At 33.6% G+C, this 21,013-nt stretch overlaps 1 protein-coding gene across 1 annotated transcript in view; it reads right to left on the reverse strand.

Moving 5' to 3' along the window:
- The window catches only part of GBE1 (1,4-alpha-glucan branching enzyme 1), a 270,179-nt gene that overhangs the window by 127,164 nt on the left and 122,002 nt on the right, over window positions 1-21,013 (reverse strand). The window contains exons 4-7 of the mRNA XM_044251151.1: window positions 11,445-11,570; window positions 10,519-10,654; window positions 8,307-8,397; window positions 4,801-5,010 (exon numbers count right to left, since the gene is read on the reverse strand). Coding sequence (XP_044107086.1) covers window positions 4,801-5,010; window positions 8,307-8,397; window positions 10,519-10,654; window positions 11,445-11,570 — 563 coding nt within the window. The remainder of the gene's footprint in view (window positions 1-4,800; window positions 5,011-8,306; window positions 8,398-10,518; window positions 10,655-11,444; window positions 11,571-21,013) is intronic.

The following is a 21,013-nucleotide window of genomic DNA, read 5'->3' on the forward strand; positions in this document are numbered from 1 at the left end:
GATTTTAAAATAATAATTTTAGAAGTTTCTAGTCATATCCTACATGCTTAGTTTTTAGACATCTTGCTAATCATGATGGTGCCATACATTCCTTAGCTAATATATCAGTGCACAATAATCCTTAAGTTAAGACTGGTCATTAATAACTGATCTGATCATGATAAAATGTCATATAAAAATATGCTAAAATTTTTTTTTAGAATATTAGCAACTATGTTCATGAGGGTTTATCCCAAAAATGCAAGCCTGGCCTAACATTCAAAAATCAATAAATGGAATTTGCTATATTGACAAGCTAAAAAAAGAAAAAAAATACAATATTATAGTCTTAAGATACGCACTCTAAACAGGGAAGGCCCCCATGAATTTCCTTCTACATTCTAACTTATAGAAAAGGCCAAACCATGATTAAAAATCCAATTATTTTAGTGTCTGTGCTAAGAAGTATTTCATTCTACTCACAATTATGACGTTAAAAAACAAACTGGATTTACTTTTGTTTCTAGAAGAAACTCTAGTAACTCAAGATAACAATAGAGTATCTTCCTACCTAACAGTTGTTTCACCATGGACCCATGCTGATGGAATATAATTATACTACCTCTGTATCCAAATGTAATAAGGTTCAGGGAAAATATGAGCATTAGCTCTACTATGTTACTGCCTTTGGCATTCAATATCTTATCTCTAAAAGAAATAGTCAACAAAGATAATGTACTCATTTGAAGCTTTAGCAATAGTTAAGGCATAATAATTGTTTAAGATCAACAAATCTGCAGCTGTCTTGTTATTTTATCAAGTACATTTACATAGTGTCAGATGAATATGCAAAACAGAATTTAAAACTGAGACCTCTAAATTTGATCCATTATTTCTTAACTCTAGAAACTTCAGGAACTTACAGGTGACAGATTTGTCATAAAGTTCTCTTTACCAACTAAAGTAAGGACAACCCAATCTCTGTTATGAACTGTCATTAGTAATTTAGCAGAGCTAGAAGGCAGTTCAGCCGAATAGACAGAAAATTAAAACATGGGCAGCTCCTGATTGGAAATTTATTCATAGCAGGTAATGAAACAGCGCAGTCAGGATCTCTGGTATTACTCAGAGTGAGAGATTTAATTCTGATAACTCTGATGATAGCACTTGAATCAGAGATTATAAACGATGACAGGTTGTGACATATAGATAGGATGAAATGAGCATCAGCAACATATCTTACAGAAGCTGATTCTATATAAGATTAATTTTTTCAAACAGTAAATAAAATAATTTCAAAAATTATTACAACTTTTCAAAGAAGAGGCTTAGGCCTTACATAAACCATGTACCACTTTTATATATACTTTTCCATGGAGGATAATATTGATCAACAAATCAAAGATAAGGGCTGGAAAATAACTTACATTTTAAAATATGTAGCTTCTGACTTTATCTGGATAAGGAACAAACCCAAAATTACAGGCAGAGTAGCTACTTTATGGGGAGAATATTAGTGAAGACTAGGTTTTCATGTGTTATTTGTGTGTTTAATGAGTTTATGTTCATTAAATGCACTCATGTACAAAGAATGTTATTTATATTTATTAAGAATAATAATTAAAAAAAGAATAATAATTTTTTAAATTTTGGATAAGATGTGCCTTTTTATACTCTCTATCAACGGTGACTTTACTTTCATAATGAAAAGCATATTTTTTCAAAACTTGCTTATTTTAGACAAAACTCTACCATAGAAATATGGCTTTAAAAAAAGTATTTCCTCAAAGACAGGTATTTCAATTTTTTTTGAATTTGTGAAATGGCATATTCATTGTGTTTGGTCAAAACTTGTTAGATGTAGGGATTTATTTATTTATTCCTAAAGATTTTATTTATTTACTTGACAGAGAGAGAGAGAGAGCACAAGTAGGCAGTGTGAAAGGCAGAGGGAGAGGGAGAAGCGGGCTGTCCACTGAGAAGGAAGTCGGACGCTGGGCTTGATCCCAGGATCCTGGGATCGTGACCTGAGCCGAAGGCAGATGCTTAACTAACTGAGCCACAGGCACCCCAAGATGTGGGGATTTAAAAACATAGCATAAAAATTCTTTAATGCTCCTGCCTTTGAATGAAAGGGTCTACATCCCCTGTCCTTGAAATTTTAACTGTTTGACCAATAGTTGACAGTAGGAATGATGCTCTGTCACTTTCTTGACCCAGACCATAAGAAATGGAAGCCTTCATGTCCTGTTTTTTAGTACGTTCACTGTTGTCAGAAAGCCCGAGTGGGCTGTGAAGTGGGCTCCAAGAAGAGGAGCTAAGGCCCTCTTGCCCACAGCCATAGCTGACAGTGAGCACCAACTGTCAGTCATGTGAGTGAACCATCTTGAAAGTGGATCCTGCAAGCTCCACGCCTTAACTGAGCCACTCCCACTGACACAACATGAAGAAAGGCTGTGCCCAAATTGCAGATCTGGAAGCAAAATAAACAACTGCTATCTGAAGTCATGAAATCTTGAGCTAGTTTGTCAAGCTGCAAAGAGCAATGTTATTTTACATATTTTACAGAACATACAACGGTATCTTGCATACATATATTTTACATATGCTATAACTAATCAGAATAGAAGAAAATGCAAAAGAAAAGCCTGATAAGTTTCATCAACTTCATATAAATTTTGTGAAAAAAGCTTTTAATAAATTGCATGAAGTATTGAGAAAATAATTCGGAGTATTATTTAGTATTAGTAGTATTTCATATATTGAGAAACCTAAGTATTAAAAAATTATTTGTTTAAATTTAGTGATTTAAATTATTTAATTTGGCTTTGTAGGGTTTAATCTATATCATACAATGATGTCATAACTAACTAGTATAAACTGATACAGAAAAACCCGATCCTATTAAATTGGAAAATACAGAGACCACATAGAAAAACATATAGAATGATAAAATGGACTTCAAATGGAACTATATTTACAAAGGACTAAGCCTGTTATGATATAATGCAACCAAAAAATTAGTCATTCTAAAAATAAAAAGCCAACAACCATGTTATATATTATTTGCCAAAAGCAAGCCCTTGGGAAAGATTAATAGTTAATTCCATAACAAAAGAAAACAAGTATTAAATAAAATGTTAAATATGCCTTAGCTTCTACAATAGAAATGTTTCTTAAAACAATTGTGTATAATCCCTTTTCTTTAGAAAATTGGATAACTTTTAATGGACTGTGAGAGTTCAAAGTAGATAAAAACACATTATAATAAATATTTTAATAAAATAAATAATCATTTGTAACCTAAAAATCCACACACTTAAAGTTTTTTTTTAAAAACACAGTTCTACAGAATAACCGTGTCGTAACACAAAAATTTAATCACTTAATGCATGTTTTTCCTAAGGTACAGTTCTACAGTATAGAGTCAACTCTTATTCATCTAAATATGAACCAGAGAGTTCAATTAATTGTATACTTGCTCACAATCTACGTTTACAAGATTTTCTCAAGAGTGGAGTTATACCACAGAATTAGCACAGGTTTAGGCCTTTTTACTTGTTATAAATCTGTAGTAGGAAAAGCAATGTTCAAAAAGGTGACACAAATACAAAATACCTTTACAAAGGGAATTGTATTAGCCCCCAAACTCTGCCTCCTCTTATAATGAAAAACCTGAGGACCAGAATGATTAATCGATTTGTTCCAGAATGAAACTAGGCCTGGAACCCTGCCACCCGCTTCTACCTCTTGTCTTTTCTCATATGTTATGCTGCTTCGTCTGGCCCGAGTGATTTCTACGCGGTTATGAAATATAAAACAATGTATAATATTCAGGAAAAAGCAAAGCAAAACACTTTCCTCCACATGAAAGTAACCTAATTTATGTTAAAAAATTAGAAATCTTAATTTTGTCAGATTTCTTGCTAAAGCATTTTTCTATACTGCTTGTTTTCCAGATACATGTATGTTTCTGTATAATGCAACAACTAAAAGAAAACTCACTAAATTTCTTTTAAAAATTTTATAAAAAATTAGTTACATATTGATACTCTGCTACTTTTAATATGCCCAACAGCATGTTTTCATTATATTTTCACTTATAATCAATAATGGATACAAACTGATAGTATTTTTGACTTTTTGAAATATTTTTGCCATATTGTGCTATTTAATCACCTAAAGCATCCTTCTATTTAAATGGTAAAAGAAGTCAGAGATGGGTTTAACCCATTAAGACTTAGTTTACTTGTATGTAATGTGGTCGTAACAACAGGACTTACCATGTATAAGTAGAGTTGCTATGCAGAATAAATAAAATATGTAGCTAATATATCTAAAACACTTAGCATCATCCCTGACATATTACATACTAATAAATGTTAGTTGTTATTGAAGTTATTTTAATTTAGCTGTGATCAAAAACATGGCAATATTATTAAGACAGCAAAATATGAAGTACAATTTTAAAAAACTGCCTACTTAAAATAATGTGCATATTTCTATTAAAAGGGGATTTGCTATAGTTAATTCAACCTCATAAATTCACCTTAATCCTTTTAAATGGCGATGTAACTAATATATTTTAAATGACCTAAGACTGGTAAAACTGATTTTTAATACAACTTACCACAAATGCATGTGCTATTCAAAACAAGGTAAATGCTGTAAGTGTGTTAAAGATTTCTTATAAAATTGTAAATAATTGAAATAAGATATTGTATACCAACGAAAGACCACACACACACACACACAATGAATTTAGTAATGCTCCTTGAAATGTTTTTTAAACAAAAACATTTCTATATGATATGTACTTACTTAGAGTAGGCAAACAATCGACTATCCCAAAGATCATGATTCCCTCTAGGTCCAGAATGAAAGTAACAGGAATCTGTCCCATCAAACATGTTCAATCCATCTTCTGAATTTTTTGAAGCATGGCTGTGTACCACATCTAAGAGGACTGTAATACCCATTGAGTGAGCTGTGTCAACTAATTCTTTTAGCTCCTCAGGAGTTCCATAACGGCTAAACATAAAGAATAAAGCAAAAACAAAATCATTTCATATTTAAAGCAAACAATTAATCATCTATTGTGTATCAATTGTTTTACCAGTATAGTACTGGATACTTTAAATATGCCAATTCAATATGAAATATGCAAATTCAATATGATATATTACTAATATATAACTCAAAGTGGTAATATTTTCTATTAAACAAAATTTAAAGGCATTCAATAAAACAATAATAATTTAAATCTAGTTATTAGATGTAGGTTTACATCCCAAAGAAAATTCACATCATGAGTAAGTAGCAGTATTCATTTCTCTATACTCAGAGCTTCTGATTTCTTTCTCCATGCCTACCTAGCCTGGAGAGCATTGTCATCCCCCTTCATATACTTGGCCATTCCCGTGAATGTGTATGCTTGGGGTTGGAGGCTCAAGTATTTCTTTGAATATCCTTTGTACCTTGAGTGACGCCATCCCTCCCGCACTTACTTATTCCCAAACTGGAATGACCTCACCTCAGGTGCCAGAAGGCCAAGAGACTGTGCCATGTCTGTCACTACCCAAGCAGAAAACATGGGCATAGGCATGTGTGTTTGTGTTAATAGCAGTTTTCTTGTCTGCATGAAATAGAAAACAAATCACTCCTAAGAGGGAAGGTTTTTCTTAACCTATGTAAAATCTCAGTACTGGCCTTCCGTAGCATCAACTTTGCTTTTAAATAAGTAATCACCCAATACCCCTTGTGATTATTTATTGTCTCACTTCCTCATCTGAGTGCAGGGACTGTGATTCTCTGGTTTCCCATGATACAGCACAGTGCTTAGTACATAGCAGGTCTCCTGGTAGCCAACCCCCTGAGCAGTAAGCCTTAGCTTTAAAAAATGCAAGTGTGATCATTTCATCTTTACTTAAAATCATACTTGCACTTCATTGTCCTTAGGATGAAGACTGTGGGCCTTATCATAACCTACTGCACCGCTTAATTTGGCTCCTTCAAATAACTTTAGATTTACGACACTTCACCCCTTTCTCTCCCTACTGCAACCATCCAGCTTTTTTTCCTACTCAATGAGCAGCATGTTCAGAGAATAAATAGCCTTAGAATTTCATTCATTCATTTGTTTTTTCAACAAATACTTATTAAGCTATCTACCATGTGTCATGGAATTTTCTATACTCTGGGATTCAGCAGTGAACCAAATAAATATCATTGCCCTTATGGAATTTACATTCTATTTGGAGGACTACAAATAAATAAGCAAAACACGGGGGGATGTCAGATAGCAATAACTTCACTAAGGAAAAATGAAGTCAAGTCACTGGTAGAAAAGGCGGGTCTGCTATTTCAAACAGGGTTATCAAGTGAAAGTTCCATGAAGAATGCAATGTTCAAATGAACACCTGAAAGAAGAAGGGAATAAGGCATGTGAATGTCTAAAAGATAGAATGTTCAGAAAGAAAGGGCACTGGGGAAATAAGCTAGAAACACCTGAAAGGAAAGCAAATAGGCTAGTGTGGCCAGAGTGGAATGATCAATAAGGGGATGAGCCCAGAGAGTCAGCCAAGACCCAGATCACAGGAGGTCTTATGGCCCAAAATAAAAGACCTTTGACTTAACCTGAAAGAGACAGGAATCACTAGAAGGTTCTGAGCAAGAGAGTGACATGATCTTTTATTTTAAAGTGGTGATCAGACATGTGTATGGAGGGAGGGAGAGAAGGCTAGGAAAGGGGTAGAAGAACAAGAGAAAACAGTGACTGGTCAAAAAGCCATTGAGGGTGCCTGGGTAGCTCGGTTGTTAAGTGTCTGCCTTTGGCTGAGGTCATGATCCCAGGGTCCTAGGATCAAGCCCTGTACTGGGCTCCTAGCTTGGCAGGAAGCCTGCTTTCCCTCTCCCACTACCCCTTGCTTGTGTTCCTGCTCTCATTGTCTCTCTCTCTGTCAAATAAATAGATAAAATCTTTAAAAAGAATTAAAAAATAAAAGACTACTGAAATAACCCAGGTTATAGATAATGGCAATCTGGACCAGGATAGGGGCAGTTGAAGAAGCCAGATTTGGGAAACATTTTGAAGTTCCAAGGTGGTTAGGTTTTATGATAGCTAGAGTATAGGAATGGACAAAAAGGGAGTAGTCCAGTACAGTGGAAAGTGTATTTAAACCGTAAGAGTGGATGACATTTGATGAGACACCCCAATATATGTCATACACAAACAGAACAGAATGGAACCAAGGGCTAAGCCCTGGAGGTCCAATATTTAGTGGTCAAAAAAAGCAAAGGAAATTAAAAAAAAAAAAAAAGAAGAAGAAAGAAATAAAAAGCAGCAAGAGAGATAGGAAAAACCCAAACAGGAGGACAGTAGTTTTCCTGAAAACCAAGGAAAGAAAAACGTCCTAACAAGTTACAAGTAACTAATTGTGCCAAACGCTGCTGACAGTTCAAGTAAGTTAATAACTGATCAGCGGACTTAACAGTGTGGAGGTCATCAGTACACTTGACAAGAGCAATTTCAATGAAGAGGTGAAGAGCCTACTTGGAATGAGTTCAAGAAAGAAGAGGAATGAAAGATTTAGAGATTGTAAATATAGGTAATTTATTCAAGGGGAATGACTATAAAGAGAAACAGATAAAAGGATCAGTATCTTTGCTCTAAGCCTAGAATGCTATCTCCTATTCCTACTTCACCCCTCCTCCCAGTTCACTCTTAATTATGTTCTAGATCTCAGTTCCAACATCAGTTCAGATCTAATCTAAACTGATTAGATCCCTCATTCTAGGCTATTATAGCACTCTGTCATTTTCCTCTTTGCTTTTATCATGGGTAGAAATCAACACGTATGATTACTGGATTAACACTGTATGCCACAACAGTGTGAGTTCCATGAGGTGGAGACAATGTTGGACTTATTCAACTTGTGGTCATTTAGTTCAGTACTTCTTCAATTGCATAGGACTCCTTGGTGTCTTTCTGCCCAGACAGTCACATTCCTTGGATTTTAGCCTGGAAAGGACGATCTTTCTGCAGTAGTATGTCCTACTAAAAGCCTTCTCAGTCATATTCCTACATAATCTCTTTTTAGAAAAGGACGTGAGCTCTGGAATAATGACTTCCATGAGACATGATTTTCTAAGTAAGTCTTGGGCCTCCAAATGCATGACCATTTCAACAGGTTAATTGGATATTCTTCATCAGAAATCATTTCATGAAAAGCAGTGTTGAATCATGGCCAGCCTCTAAGGCTTGATGGGGTAAAAATTCATTTTTTTTCCTCAAGTAAAAATGGTTGTAATTGGGAGTTTCCTTCTACCTTGAAGCTGCAAAGAAGCTCGTAATCTGGTAACCAAAACTGGCATAGTAAGCATGTTCCATAATTGCCATCATCTGAATGCAGTTGTAACCTATACAAGCAAAGGTCACACAGAGATTAAAAGCAACATTAAAAAAAAAAAAAAGAAATGAAAAAAAAATTCAGCATCCATGTTCTGAAGACATTAAATTTTACATATGATCATTTACATATAAATGATTTATCACTTTGAAAAGTTCTACTACTTCAACATCTTTTGCTTGTCTGACCTTCTAACACAAAATCGGACCGTTAGTTCTTGAGAGTTGTACTCTAACTAGCTATTTGAAATGTCTTCATTTTAACGAGTAATAAATGATATGCAAATACACTCTTAATTTGACTTTAGAATATTAAAGATGGCAATCTACATATGCTAAACTTCAGTTGCACTTGTAATATTCATAGTGAAGATTATGAAAGCTAAATAAAAGTAACCAGTTGCATGCCATAAACTTTTTATTTTCCCCTTTTCTTTGTATTTCAATTACTTCTATCACATGACAAAAGATATACCAGTAAATTCATTCTTCCACAAGGTAGCTTTTACAAAGCTAGCATTAATTCTTCTACTTTTTGCAATTTCAACACCTAACCAAGTACTGCGAAGTTGTATGTATGCACACATGGGCACACATAAAGCATTTACCAATATGCTTTTAATATAAGCAAATAAAGAAAAAACTTTGATCTTTTAAAAAAATAACTAAGAAAGCATTTTTTCCTTCAAATTTGGTAAAACTTCCAAATATGATTTGATTACTTTGAAAGTTACATTTCTGTAACATAGAAGATACTCTGTTCTCAAAGTCCAGTTCATGTCAGTGATAGCTTCTCGTGTATATATTTCAGCAATGGATTAATACTGGAACAATTGCAAAGGCACATTCAGATTTAGAGATTCATGTTTAAAGAACAGCATAAACTACTGTTATAATCTGCTGTTGGCTTTTTCATTATAAAAACAATCTATCACATTTCTATCATGATAGAAATATGTACATAAACTCCTGCTCAGAAAACATAAATCAATTATATATTTTAACAAAATAGAGTTTGTAGTCTATTTCTCTATTATGAAATAAATACTATTCTTATGATCAAGCACCAATTTATGGTTTTGATTATTAATTTTATGGCATTACTCATTCTTAGATTCATTTATGTTCAGAGTTCTGAACTATTCAACTGAAACACAACACTGAACAAGAGAATTCTTGTTCTGTCAAACCTTCTGCAAGATCTGGGTGATAATGTATTACAGTATGAAGTGTTAGAAAATCTCAAATACAACAATTTATATATAATACCTAATAAATATAATTAATATTAAGTTCTTCATATATTTAATTAATTTTGATTTCTGAAATCTGACCTCACCATCACAGACAATTAAGATCCATGTATAACTAAGAACTTTAACAGTGAGTTGCAAAACTTTCTTCTAGCCAAAGTTTGGACTGCCTACCAGAAGCAGAATAATAAAATGTACTTTATCTTCCTTCCTAGCTGTTGGAGCAGGTGCTAATATGCTGTGAAATGATAAAAAAGCATTACCAATAAAAAGAAAAATAACAAATTTAAAGCATTTTGAATCAATAATTCTGCAATACACTATTAACTCTCCTGGTTGGTCCCATGAAGACAAGGATCTGTGTCATTACAGTTAAACATAAAAATATCTAAAACAGTGTGTCTTAGAAAAAAGATGCACCATAAATATTTGTCAAATAAGTCATCCAGACCAGAGATATATGTATATACTTCGATACAAAATGAGTTCCAGTAACCTTAAAAAAAGTAAGATTTTTTTTTTTCCCTAACAGACTAAAACGAACAGGCTATAATCAATGACCACTTAAATTGATAAAAGTTCTCTCCTGTAGAAAAGTAATTATGCTTACATATTTATCTACAATTTGGAAGCCATCAGTTCACATTACTTAAAATTGAAATTGGAATAATATCTTGAATTCTTATGCTCTATCTTATTCCATTTCTCTTTTCTATGCTATCACTATTACAGGGCAATTTGAGAAGCCTAAAATAAAATGCATTTCTATTACATATTTAATCTCTTAACACAAAAAAGAGACACTTGTAATTAGCTTTTCTAATAAGAGAACAGACTCATTAAAATTTTATCTGAATAAAAATCACAATTATTACTTACCAAGGTCTTTGATTCTTGGTAGTACATTGCATGTAAAATGTTTATAAGAAGCTATTTTTCCTTCATAGGAAGAAATTCCCACATGAGATTCATAAATTCTTAGACCTCTTGGCTTCTTTGGTTTGGAATGCTTAAACTACAGAATATAAAATTAAATTAGATCAGAAATACAGGTATGATACTAACTGATTAAGCATGTTAAATGAAATGGTGAATCAACTCAAATAGTTTGGAAATCCTTTCGCATATAAGAGGCATTTGGCTACATCCATTAAATTTTCTCTTGAAAAGAAATTCCTTTTTAGGATCATGTTAATGGATCTGTTTTACAAGAGCAATCATGAAATGGCTTATGCCTTATCATTGAATCTTAGAGAAAACTCAAGAGCTTAAAACGCACACATAGTTATTAAAGGCAAAGCATTTATCAACAAGCTCCAATAATGTAGAAGACAAAAAAATGAGTTCAAAGATACATATAAACCTTGACAATAATATGGCCTTAAAAATAACTTGAAATAATACATTCATGAGGTATCTTCCCTAGCCCTTGTTCCTAAGGACACTGATCCTGCTTCCAACCAATGACAATGAGAAATATTACATCACTGAAGAATCTGCGATGAATCAGAAATTGTGACTAAAAAAAAAAAAAGCAGTATCCCTTCCAGGTCACTATAAAGAGATTTCTATCTCCTCCCTAACCTCAGAAACACAAGATAAAACAAGAACTCACATCTCCATTTTATTGGCTACAGATGATGGACTCTGATAGATGTATAGTATACCGGGTACACTATGATGTAAAAATATAAAACTGGCAGTGAAGAGAGAGGTTGAACATTACTATAAAATTTATACAAGTAAAAATTAATTTTCCTAGAAATATTGGAACAAGCATTTATTTAAAGATTTGTTGTTCTCACTTTATATGAGTGTTCTGGATCCCAGTGTATCCAATCGTAATTCACATTATCACCTTCACGAGTCACATACTTCGCCCATGGTGAAATACGATACAAGATCTCTCCACTTTTACTCCTAATAACTACCTAAAAAGAGAACGAGATGTTATTGCTTTAAAATACTATGAAAACGCTAAGATAACACCTAAGAGTTTATGAGCACTACTACCTTATAGTAAGAAGAGGAGGAATGGTCATAAGAATCTAAACCACCATACCAATCTGTACCCGTAAAGATGTTTAAATTCGCGGCACCTGGGTGGCTCAGTGGGTTAAGCCTCTGCCTTCAGCTCAGGTCATGATCTTGGGGTCCTGGGATCGAGTCCCATATCGGGCTCTCTGCTCAGCAGGGGGCCTGCTTCACCCTCTCTCTCTCTGCCTACTTGCAATCTCTCTCTCTCTCTGTCAAATAAATAAAATCTCTAAAAAAAAGATATTTAAATTCCATGGATTTTACTTTCTTATCTGTTATAGTATATCACCCTTAAAGTCACTTCCAGAGGAAATATTTTATGATTCTCTGGCAACTTCCATCATTGTGAATCAATCATTAGAATGGTTAATTAGAGCAGACAGTAGGTAGTAAAAAGACAAGAATATTTTTTGGAAACTATTATGAATAAGTCAACAGAAGGACATAACCCTACTATGTGTTAAAAAAAAAAAGTAATGAGCTATAGTGCCATCTCTTTCATTATGTTTTCATAGCAATTACAACATTTTCAAGAAGCTAAAGGAGGAAAATGAGTTTTGATTAGCATTTGTATTGTGCACACACAAATATACGTACATGCACAGATATCACTCTGCAAATATTTTCCACCTCTTTTCAACTTCTTCTATACCTTATTCCAAGTATGCTTTACCATATAAAACCAAGGATTTCCCCCTTTAGCCATCCATTCCTATATTTGCCAATATTATCACTACTGTTATCAATAATAAAAAAAATAAGAGCAAATCCACCCTTATAGACTTAATGCTGAATAAAAAATTTTGAATTTATCAACATGGTTAAATAACAATGTGAACCACATGAGCAGAGCTTCCAAGAGATTGAAATGGTAGCTTTTTTCTTAAGTTTCCTTTTTTAATTAAACCTTCTAAACATAGGTATAGGATGATCAAAATTGTTCATATTAGAAGCTATATTATGCCCTTAGCATTGAAAGAGAATATGGCTTCAGTCTCCTCAAATAGAGAAAAGCTCTAGTGCATAATTCTTGGTAATTAAATATTTGTGTAATGTTTACAGTTTAGAAAAGACTTTCATCATTATGCCTTACTTGATTCTAGAGAATCTTTACTACTTGAATATCAAGTGATACTGAGTTGCCAAAAGTCACTGAATAGCAGAGCCAAAAGTTAAACACAGAGACTCTGATACTCACTTTCTTTGCTCTTAACAGGCAACCACAGCACTTTCTGCAGAAACCAAAAAATGATAAATTATCATTTATGATGGAAGAGCAGGTGAGTGGTGAAAAGGAATGTCTAACTCTCATGAACAAAATTCTTTCTCCTTCATTAGGCCTTCAAGTTATTGAAGTCACTGACTGCTAAGTATTGCTAGGATTCAAATAATTATCATAAAAAGATGAATAAATTGGTTTCATCCATTTCACTAGTATTCTTTCTAAAAGATGTGTCTGTCCCCGAGGCACATGAATTTCTGGTATAATACACAATAGTAATATGCTTAAGAAAAGGTCCTTTGTCTCACTCATCAACTGAGAATAGGCCATGGGGAAATAAAATATAGTAATCAGTTTTCAGTAAATAACACTCTGCTTAATCCATCTATCTATCTTTTTTCTCCTTTGCAAAATGGTTCTACAGACCCTCCAAAGGATGTTCATATACCCATAATTATTTGTGAAGGTGCCTGTTGGCAGAGAGAATATTTGAAACTTTAAGTAGAGGACATCAAGAATCTCCTCATGCTGACTATAATTTACACATTCCTTAGAACATTAATTTGCTTGTTTTACACATGTCTATAGAGGCTACTGTGCTATGGGTGCTGGAAGGATGTCCATATTAATTTGCTTGTTTTACACACGTCTATAGAGGCTACTCTACTAATCAATATTAATTTGCTTGTTTTACACATGTCTATAGAAGCTACTGTGCTATGGGTGTTGGAAGGACGTCCATCAGTGTATCATATTCCTACATATTTTTCTGGGTATGCCAAGAATACAAGGCCTTGACAGTTACTGACAGAAGCCATTTCTCAGAGTTGTGTTTGTAGCATGCAATCCTGAGGAATAAGATAATATCTCCTCTGAATATACTGAACAGGCTTGCTTACTGCTTGCCATAAAAGAATGAATTCCCCAAGATGAATATTCTGGAGCTATGAGGCAAACCAACTGTGTGAGCAGCATCTATCAGGACCCCTTGGTGTCACAGCATGGGATTTTCAAGACAAGGACAACCAATGCAAAGATGATGCTCATGCTGCTTACTGTGTGGTGACTGGTAAGATCATTTGTCTCTGATCCAGGAGTTGTGTGCATTCTGCCAGACTGCATGAAACAGTCACAAGCTAAGTTATAAGCTCGTAGGTAGGGTAAAATCATACTCTACACCTGACAAAAGATTATTTAATCATTCACTGAATGACTTCAATATTCTTGTTTTCAAAAGTTCCCTTTCTTCCTTCCCAGTTATTCCTTAGTATTGTTTGTTAGGATGGTAACTCTGAAATAGCAAATTCCCTCTTTCCTTCTCAGTAACAGAATAAAGTCTAGGTCCTCTAGTGATATAGTTAAGCAAAACTTCTCACCAAATCAGGAACAATCTGTGATCATTACATAAATGATAAATAAATTTCTCTGTTCTTTAGGCCCCTAAATTTTAGAAGTTTCTTTATTACACTAGTTCAGTTTTCCTGAGCACTCGACTACAGAAGCCACCTCAGATTGTTTTTGATTTGCTGTCCTTATATGGTAACGAGCTAAGAGTATTATAATAAATCTAAGTAAATCTAAATTGTGAGATGTTCCAGTGAATGGGGAATATAATCTTTCTTGACTAAACTGTGCTCACAGTTTTTGGGGGAGAGGGCAATTCCTAAAATTTGGATCTCATGAGTTCAGATTCAGATGAAAGTTTTTTTAGATCATGAGATAAGACTTTGTATCAAAATAACACATGCTATAAAACAAATTGAAAAGAGATAGCTTAATAGATTTTTCCATGATAATAAGTCTAACAGATGATGAAGAAGAAAGAATTCACTTGATACTACTAAATTCAAAGTCTTACACACTCTTAGTATAAAACAGTATAAAAGCTCTGAGTAGCAATTTGGCAATATGCATGAAAAAATTCTCAATGACTTAGCAATTCTACTTATAGAACTTTGCCATGGAAATGATCAGAGATGTGTCCAAAGAATTATGTCTTTGTCTACTGAATTTAGTGTTACTTTTATTGGCAAAAAGTTAATGACTCAATAATATGTATAATAATATGTATAATGACTCAAAAAACACTATAGTACTGAATTATATTGAAGGTTGTAAGAAAATTCTTTCATGTCATGAAGAATATATTGCATCTCCTAATGTAAATGCATACAAACCTATGGACTAAAATATTTAAACAAATAGATAAAAAATACTTAAATGATTGGTTATGGATAGATTATTGTAACCTTCATTTCCTGGTTGTATGTGTATACATATCACTTCATTTCATTTGTATAACTGAGTGGGGATCCTACTACAGGGCTTGATCCCAGCACCCTGAGATCATGGCTTGAGATGAAATCAGAGTTGGACAATTAACCAACAGAGCCATGAAGGCACCCCTTCATTTGTATAACTTTTAATCAGAAACAAATAAGTATTTTAGTAATGACCATAAATACATTAATTATATACATTAATTAATATATAATTAATTAATTATATAAATACATACACATTTGTGGAGCTATTCTATTCAAGTTGCATGCATTATGCACTTTAAATATATTGACACTGTTAAAAATAAAACTTCAAAAGTGTATCAAATTATTTTAAAGGAATATCCTAATGAATACAATATCATGATGAACTTTTTATAGGGAAAATGGATACTTTGTAAAATTATAACATCTTATAACATGGTAAAAATATTATCAGGCTCCTTTTTATTTTTTTATTTTATTTTATTTTATTTTTTTTTTTAAAGATTTTATTTATTTATTTGACAGAGAGAAATCACAAGTAGACGGAGAGGCAGGCAGAGAGAGAGAGAGGGAGGCAGGCTCCCTGCTGAGCAGGAGAGCCCGATGCGGGACTCAATCCCAGGACCCTGAGATCATGACCTGAGCTGAAGGCAGCGGCTTAACCCACTGAGCCACCCAGGCACCCTATCAGGCTCCTTTTTAAAACAAATTATCTCTTTGACTTATGGGAAGTTACTATCAAAAGACAATAAATAAATAAGTGTATAAAAGAAACCTCTACATGTACAAAAATCAAATTGACTTATGAGCTATATGAATTCAAATTTTATTTGAAAATGTCACTTAGAACTCAAATAAACAATATGAGAAACAGTTTGGTAAAACACTGAAGACCTTAAAAAATTGTGTGTGTGTGTGTGTGTGTGTGTATTCATTCATTCTGTAATGCCTTTTGAAATGCTTCTTGCCAAAGAATATTGTTCCAATGGACTGGAAAATTATGACATAATATGCACATCAGGTGGTCAACAATCTCATATAAAAACAGTGGATGAATTCAGCTGGTTAGAAATATTAGCATACTCTGGAAAATGGTATTGAATGTAAGTCTGGGTTTCATGAGTGAATGTGTAGAAGACCAAGAGAAAAGGCACAGATATGGAATACTATTATTCAATTTCTAAATATACTACCAAAAATATAGTCATAAAAATAACTATTTAGTGGCATGCAGGTTAAAGTAAATAACCAAGCAAAGTCATTTCTAATTTATAAAGCAATGTTATCTCCACTTTTAAACTACCTCTAAGTTATATGACATCTAAGTAATTTATACTATAAAGAGAAAATATATAAATATATTGATTTAGTACATATTATATACTAATATATACCAACACGCACAAATATATATTTGTATATATATCAATATATCTACAAATAAATATACATATATATATATAAAACAATGGGTACAGATATACCAATGTACAATACTGAACATGAATATTCTGTCTTTGTGCATTTAAAATGTGACTGAATACATATATGTATATATAAATATATATATTCACAGAGAAAGAGAAGTATACATACATAGAAAATATACTGTAATTTGTTCTTAAGTACTTTTAGAAGTGTGGGGGATGGGCTAGATGGGTAATGGGTACTGAAGAGGGCACTTGTGACAAGCTCTGGGTGTTGTATGTAAGTGATGAATCACTGACTTCTACTCCAGAAATCAATACCACACTGTAAGTTAACTAAAATTAAAAAAAAAAAAAAAAAAAAAAGATGTGCATAGGGCAAAACTAAGAAGATTAACTTTCAGAAAAAGTAATCACTGTTCATAATAAAGTAGGAAAATAAGTGATAGTCTAGAGAATGTGATGTATCAGTGAGTAGAATCCTAAATAAATAAATGTTTTTAATATTTGCAAATAAGATAGTATAAATATTATTTTTTTAATTTTGTTAAAGATTTACTTACCTGAGACAGAGAGAGAGAAAGAGAATTCTAAGCAGACTACACTGAGCATGGAGGCAGATGCTGGACTTGATCTCATGACCCTGAGATCATGACCTGAGCCAAAATCAAGAGTCCGTCACCCTGCCTCCATCAGAAAGGATGAATACCCAACTTTCGTAGCAACAGGACTGGAAGAGATTATGCTGAGTGAAGTAAGTCAAGCAGAGAGAGTCAATTATCATATGGTTTCACTTATTTGTGGAGCATGACAAATAGCATGGAGGACAAGGGGAGATGGAGAGGAGAAGGGAATTGAGGGAAATTGGAAGGGGAGGTGAACCATGAATGACTATGGACTCTGAAAAACAATCTGAGGGTTTTGAAGGGGCGGGGGATGGGAGGTTGGGGGAACCAGGTGGTGGGTATTAGAGAGGGCACAGATTGCATGGAGCACTGGGTGTGGTGCAAAAACAATGAATACTGTTATGCCGAAAAGAAATAAAAAATTAAAAAAAAAAACCCACTAAATAAATAAATAAATAAGAGTGACAGAGAGAAATAGGCTCAAATGAAATCAGACACAAAAGAGGAGAAGAAATAAGCAACACCACAGAAATATAAAGAAGTTTAGGAGAATACTATGAAAAATTATGTGCCAACAAACTGGAAGAAACAGATAAACTTCTAGAAGCATATAACCTATCAAAACTGGAGCAGGAAGAAACAGAAAATTTGAACAGACCCATTACCAGTGATTAAATTGAATCCCTAATCAAAAAACTCTCAACACAAATGTGTAGAACTAGAGGGCTTCACAGATGATTTCTACCAAACACTTAAAGAGAAGTTAATACCTATTCTTCTCTAACATTTCCAAAACATAGAAAAGGAAGGAAAAAATCCAAAATCATTCTATAAGGTCAGCATTATCCTGATACCAAAACCAGATAAAGACACCCTAAGCAGTGTCTGGGGGGCTCAGTCAGTTGGACATCCAACTCTTGGTTTCGGCTCAGGTCACGATCTCAGAGTTGTGAGATCAAGCCCCATGTCAGGTTCTGTGCTTAGTACAGAGTCTACTTGAGAATCTCTGCCTCTCCTCTGCCCCTCTCCTTACTTGCCCTCTCTCTCTTTCACCCTCAAATAAGTAAATAAATAAATAAAATCTGAAAAAAGTACATCCATTCATGATAAAAAAAACCCCAACAATGTAGGTTTAGATGGAATATACACCAACATAATAAAGGCCATATATGAAAAACCTACAACTAATATCATACTCAAAGGGAGAAAAAGTAGAGCTTTTCCCCTAAGTCAGGGAACAAGACAAGAACGTCCATTCTTACAACTATCATTCAACATTGTACTGAAGGTCCTAGCCATTGCATTCAGACAAAAGAAAGAAATAAAAGGCATCCAAATAAGTGAAGAAGTGTAACTTTCATTATCAGCAGATGACATTATATCATATAGAAAGAACCCTACGGACTCCACCAAAAAACCTGTTAGAACTGATAAAGAATTCAGTAAGGCCACAGAAACAATATCAATCTATAGAAATCTGTTGCATTTCTGTACATTAATAATGAAGCAACATAAAGAGAAATTAAGAAAATAATCACTTTTACAATTGCATCAAAAATAATAAGATACCTAGGAATAAGCCTAATCAAAGAGGTGAAAGACCTATACACTGAAAACTATAAAATACTGACAAAAGAAATTGAAGAAGACACAAACAAATGGAAAGCTGTTCCATGCTCATGTACTAGAAGAAAAAATATGGTTAAAATGTCTACACTATCCAAAGAAATCTACACATTTAAGGCAATCCCATCAAAATACCAAAAGTATTTTTCAAAGAACTGGGATGAAAAATCCTAAAATTCGTATGGAGCCACAAAAGATCCAGAATAGACAAAGAAAGTAATCTTGAAAAAAAAAAAAAAAAAAAAAAAAAAACCAGAGCTGGAGGTATCACAATTCCAAACTTCAAGTATACTACAAAGTAGCAGTAATCAAAATAGTATGGTACTTGCACAAAAATACACACATAGGTCAATGGAACAGAACAGAAAGCCCAGAAATGAACCCACACTTATATAGCCAATTAATCTTCCAAAAAGCAGAAAGGAATACACAGTGGGGAAAAGACAATCTTTTCAACAAATGATGTTGAGAAAACTGGACAGCTACATGCAAAAGATTGAAACCCAACCACTTTCTTACACCAAACACACAAATAAATTCAAAATGGATTAAAGACCTAAATGTGAAACCCAAAACCATAAAACTCCTAAGAGAGAACACAGGCAGTAACTTCTCTGACATCAGGTGTAGCAACATTTTTCTAGATATGTCTCATGAAACAAGGGACAAAAAAGCAAAAATAAACAATTGGGACTATACCAAAATAAAAAGCTGCAGAGCAAAGGAAACAATCAACCAAACGAAAAGACAACCTACTGAATGGGAGAAGATATCACAAATGACATATCCAATAAAGGGTTATTATCCAAAATAGGTAACGAACTTACAACACTCAATACCCAAAATACGAATAATCCAATTAAAAAATGGGCAGAAGTCATGAATAGATATTCATCTGAAGAAGACATGTAGATGGCCAATAGACACAGGAAACAGTACTCATCATCACTCATCATCAGGAAAATGCCAATGAAAACTACAACATGATTATCACCTCACACCTGTCAGAACGGCTAAAATGAAAAACAGGAAACAACAATAAATGTTGGCAAGGATATGGAGAAAAAGGAACCTTCTTGAGTGTTGGTGGGAATGCAACTGATGTAGCCACTCTGAAAACCAGCCACTGATAAAGCCACTCTGTATCACAAATGGATACAGCCTGAACCACTCTGTATCACAAACGGATACAGCCTGTATCACTCTGTATCACAAACTGAAAACAGTATGGAGGTTCCCCCAAAAGTTAAAAATAGTGGGTATTTACCTGACAAATACAAATACACTAATTCACAGTGATAAATGCTCCACTGTGTTTACTGCAGCATTATGTACAATAGCCAGATATGGAAGCAGCTAATGTCCATCAACTGATGAATGGATAAAGAAATAATGTGTAGGCAGGGGCACCTGGATGGCTCAGTTGGTTAAACATCTGCCTTTGGCCCCATGTCTGGCTCCCAACCAAGGGATGAGTCTGCTTCTCCCTCTTTACCTCTCCCTGCTCATGCTTTCTCTCAAGTGAATAAATAAAATCTTTAAAAAATTAAAAAAAGAAGTAATATTGTGTATATATACACATATATATGTATATGTGTATATATTTGTGTGTGTGTATATAATGTATACATACACACACATTGGAATACTATTCTGCCATAAAAAAGGAATGAATCTTTCCATTTACAATGACATGGATGGAGCTAGAGAGTATGATGCTAGGCAAAATAATCAAAGATAAATATCATGTGATTTCACTCACATATGGAATTTAAGAAACAAAACAAATGAACAAAGGAAAAAAAGAAAAGAGATAAACAAAAAAACCAGACTCTTAACTATGGAGAACAAACTGATGCTACCAGAGGGGAGGTGGGTTGGGGGATGGGTTAAATAGGTGAAGGTGATTAAGAATACTTATCTTCGTGATCACTGAGTAATGTGCAGAACTGCTGAATCACTATGTTGTAAAACTGAAACTAATAAAACACAGTATTGGTCAACGACACCAGAACTAAAATTTAAAAAAAAAAAAAAAAACTGAAAAAAATGATCACATTCTGAGATGTACTTTATATCCACAATATTCAGAGGCTGAGGTAAATGGAAAAGAGATTAAGTGATTAGATTAAGCCCATTAACTCTTATGTTATCAGTACTAGACACTAC

The sequence above is a fragment of the Neovison vison genome, chromosome 6 (genome assembly GCF_020171115.1).
Source record: "Neovison vison isolate M4711 chromosome 6, ASM_NN_V1, whole genome shotgun sequence".
Lineage (NCBI taxonomy): Eukaryota > Metazoa > Chordata > Mammalia > Carnivora > Mustelidae > Neogale > Neogale vison.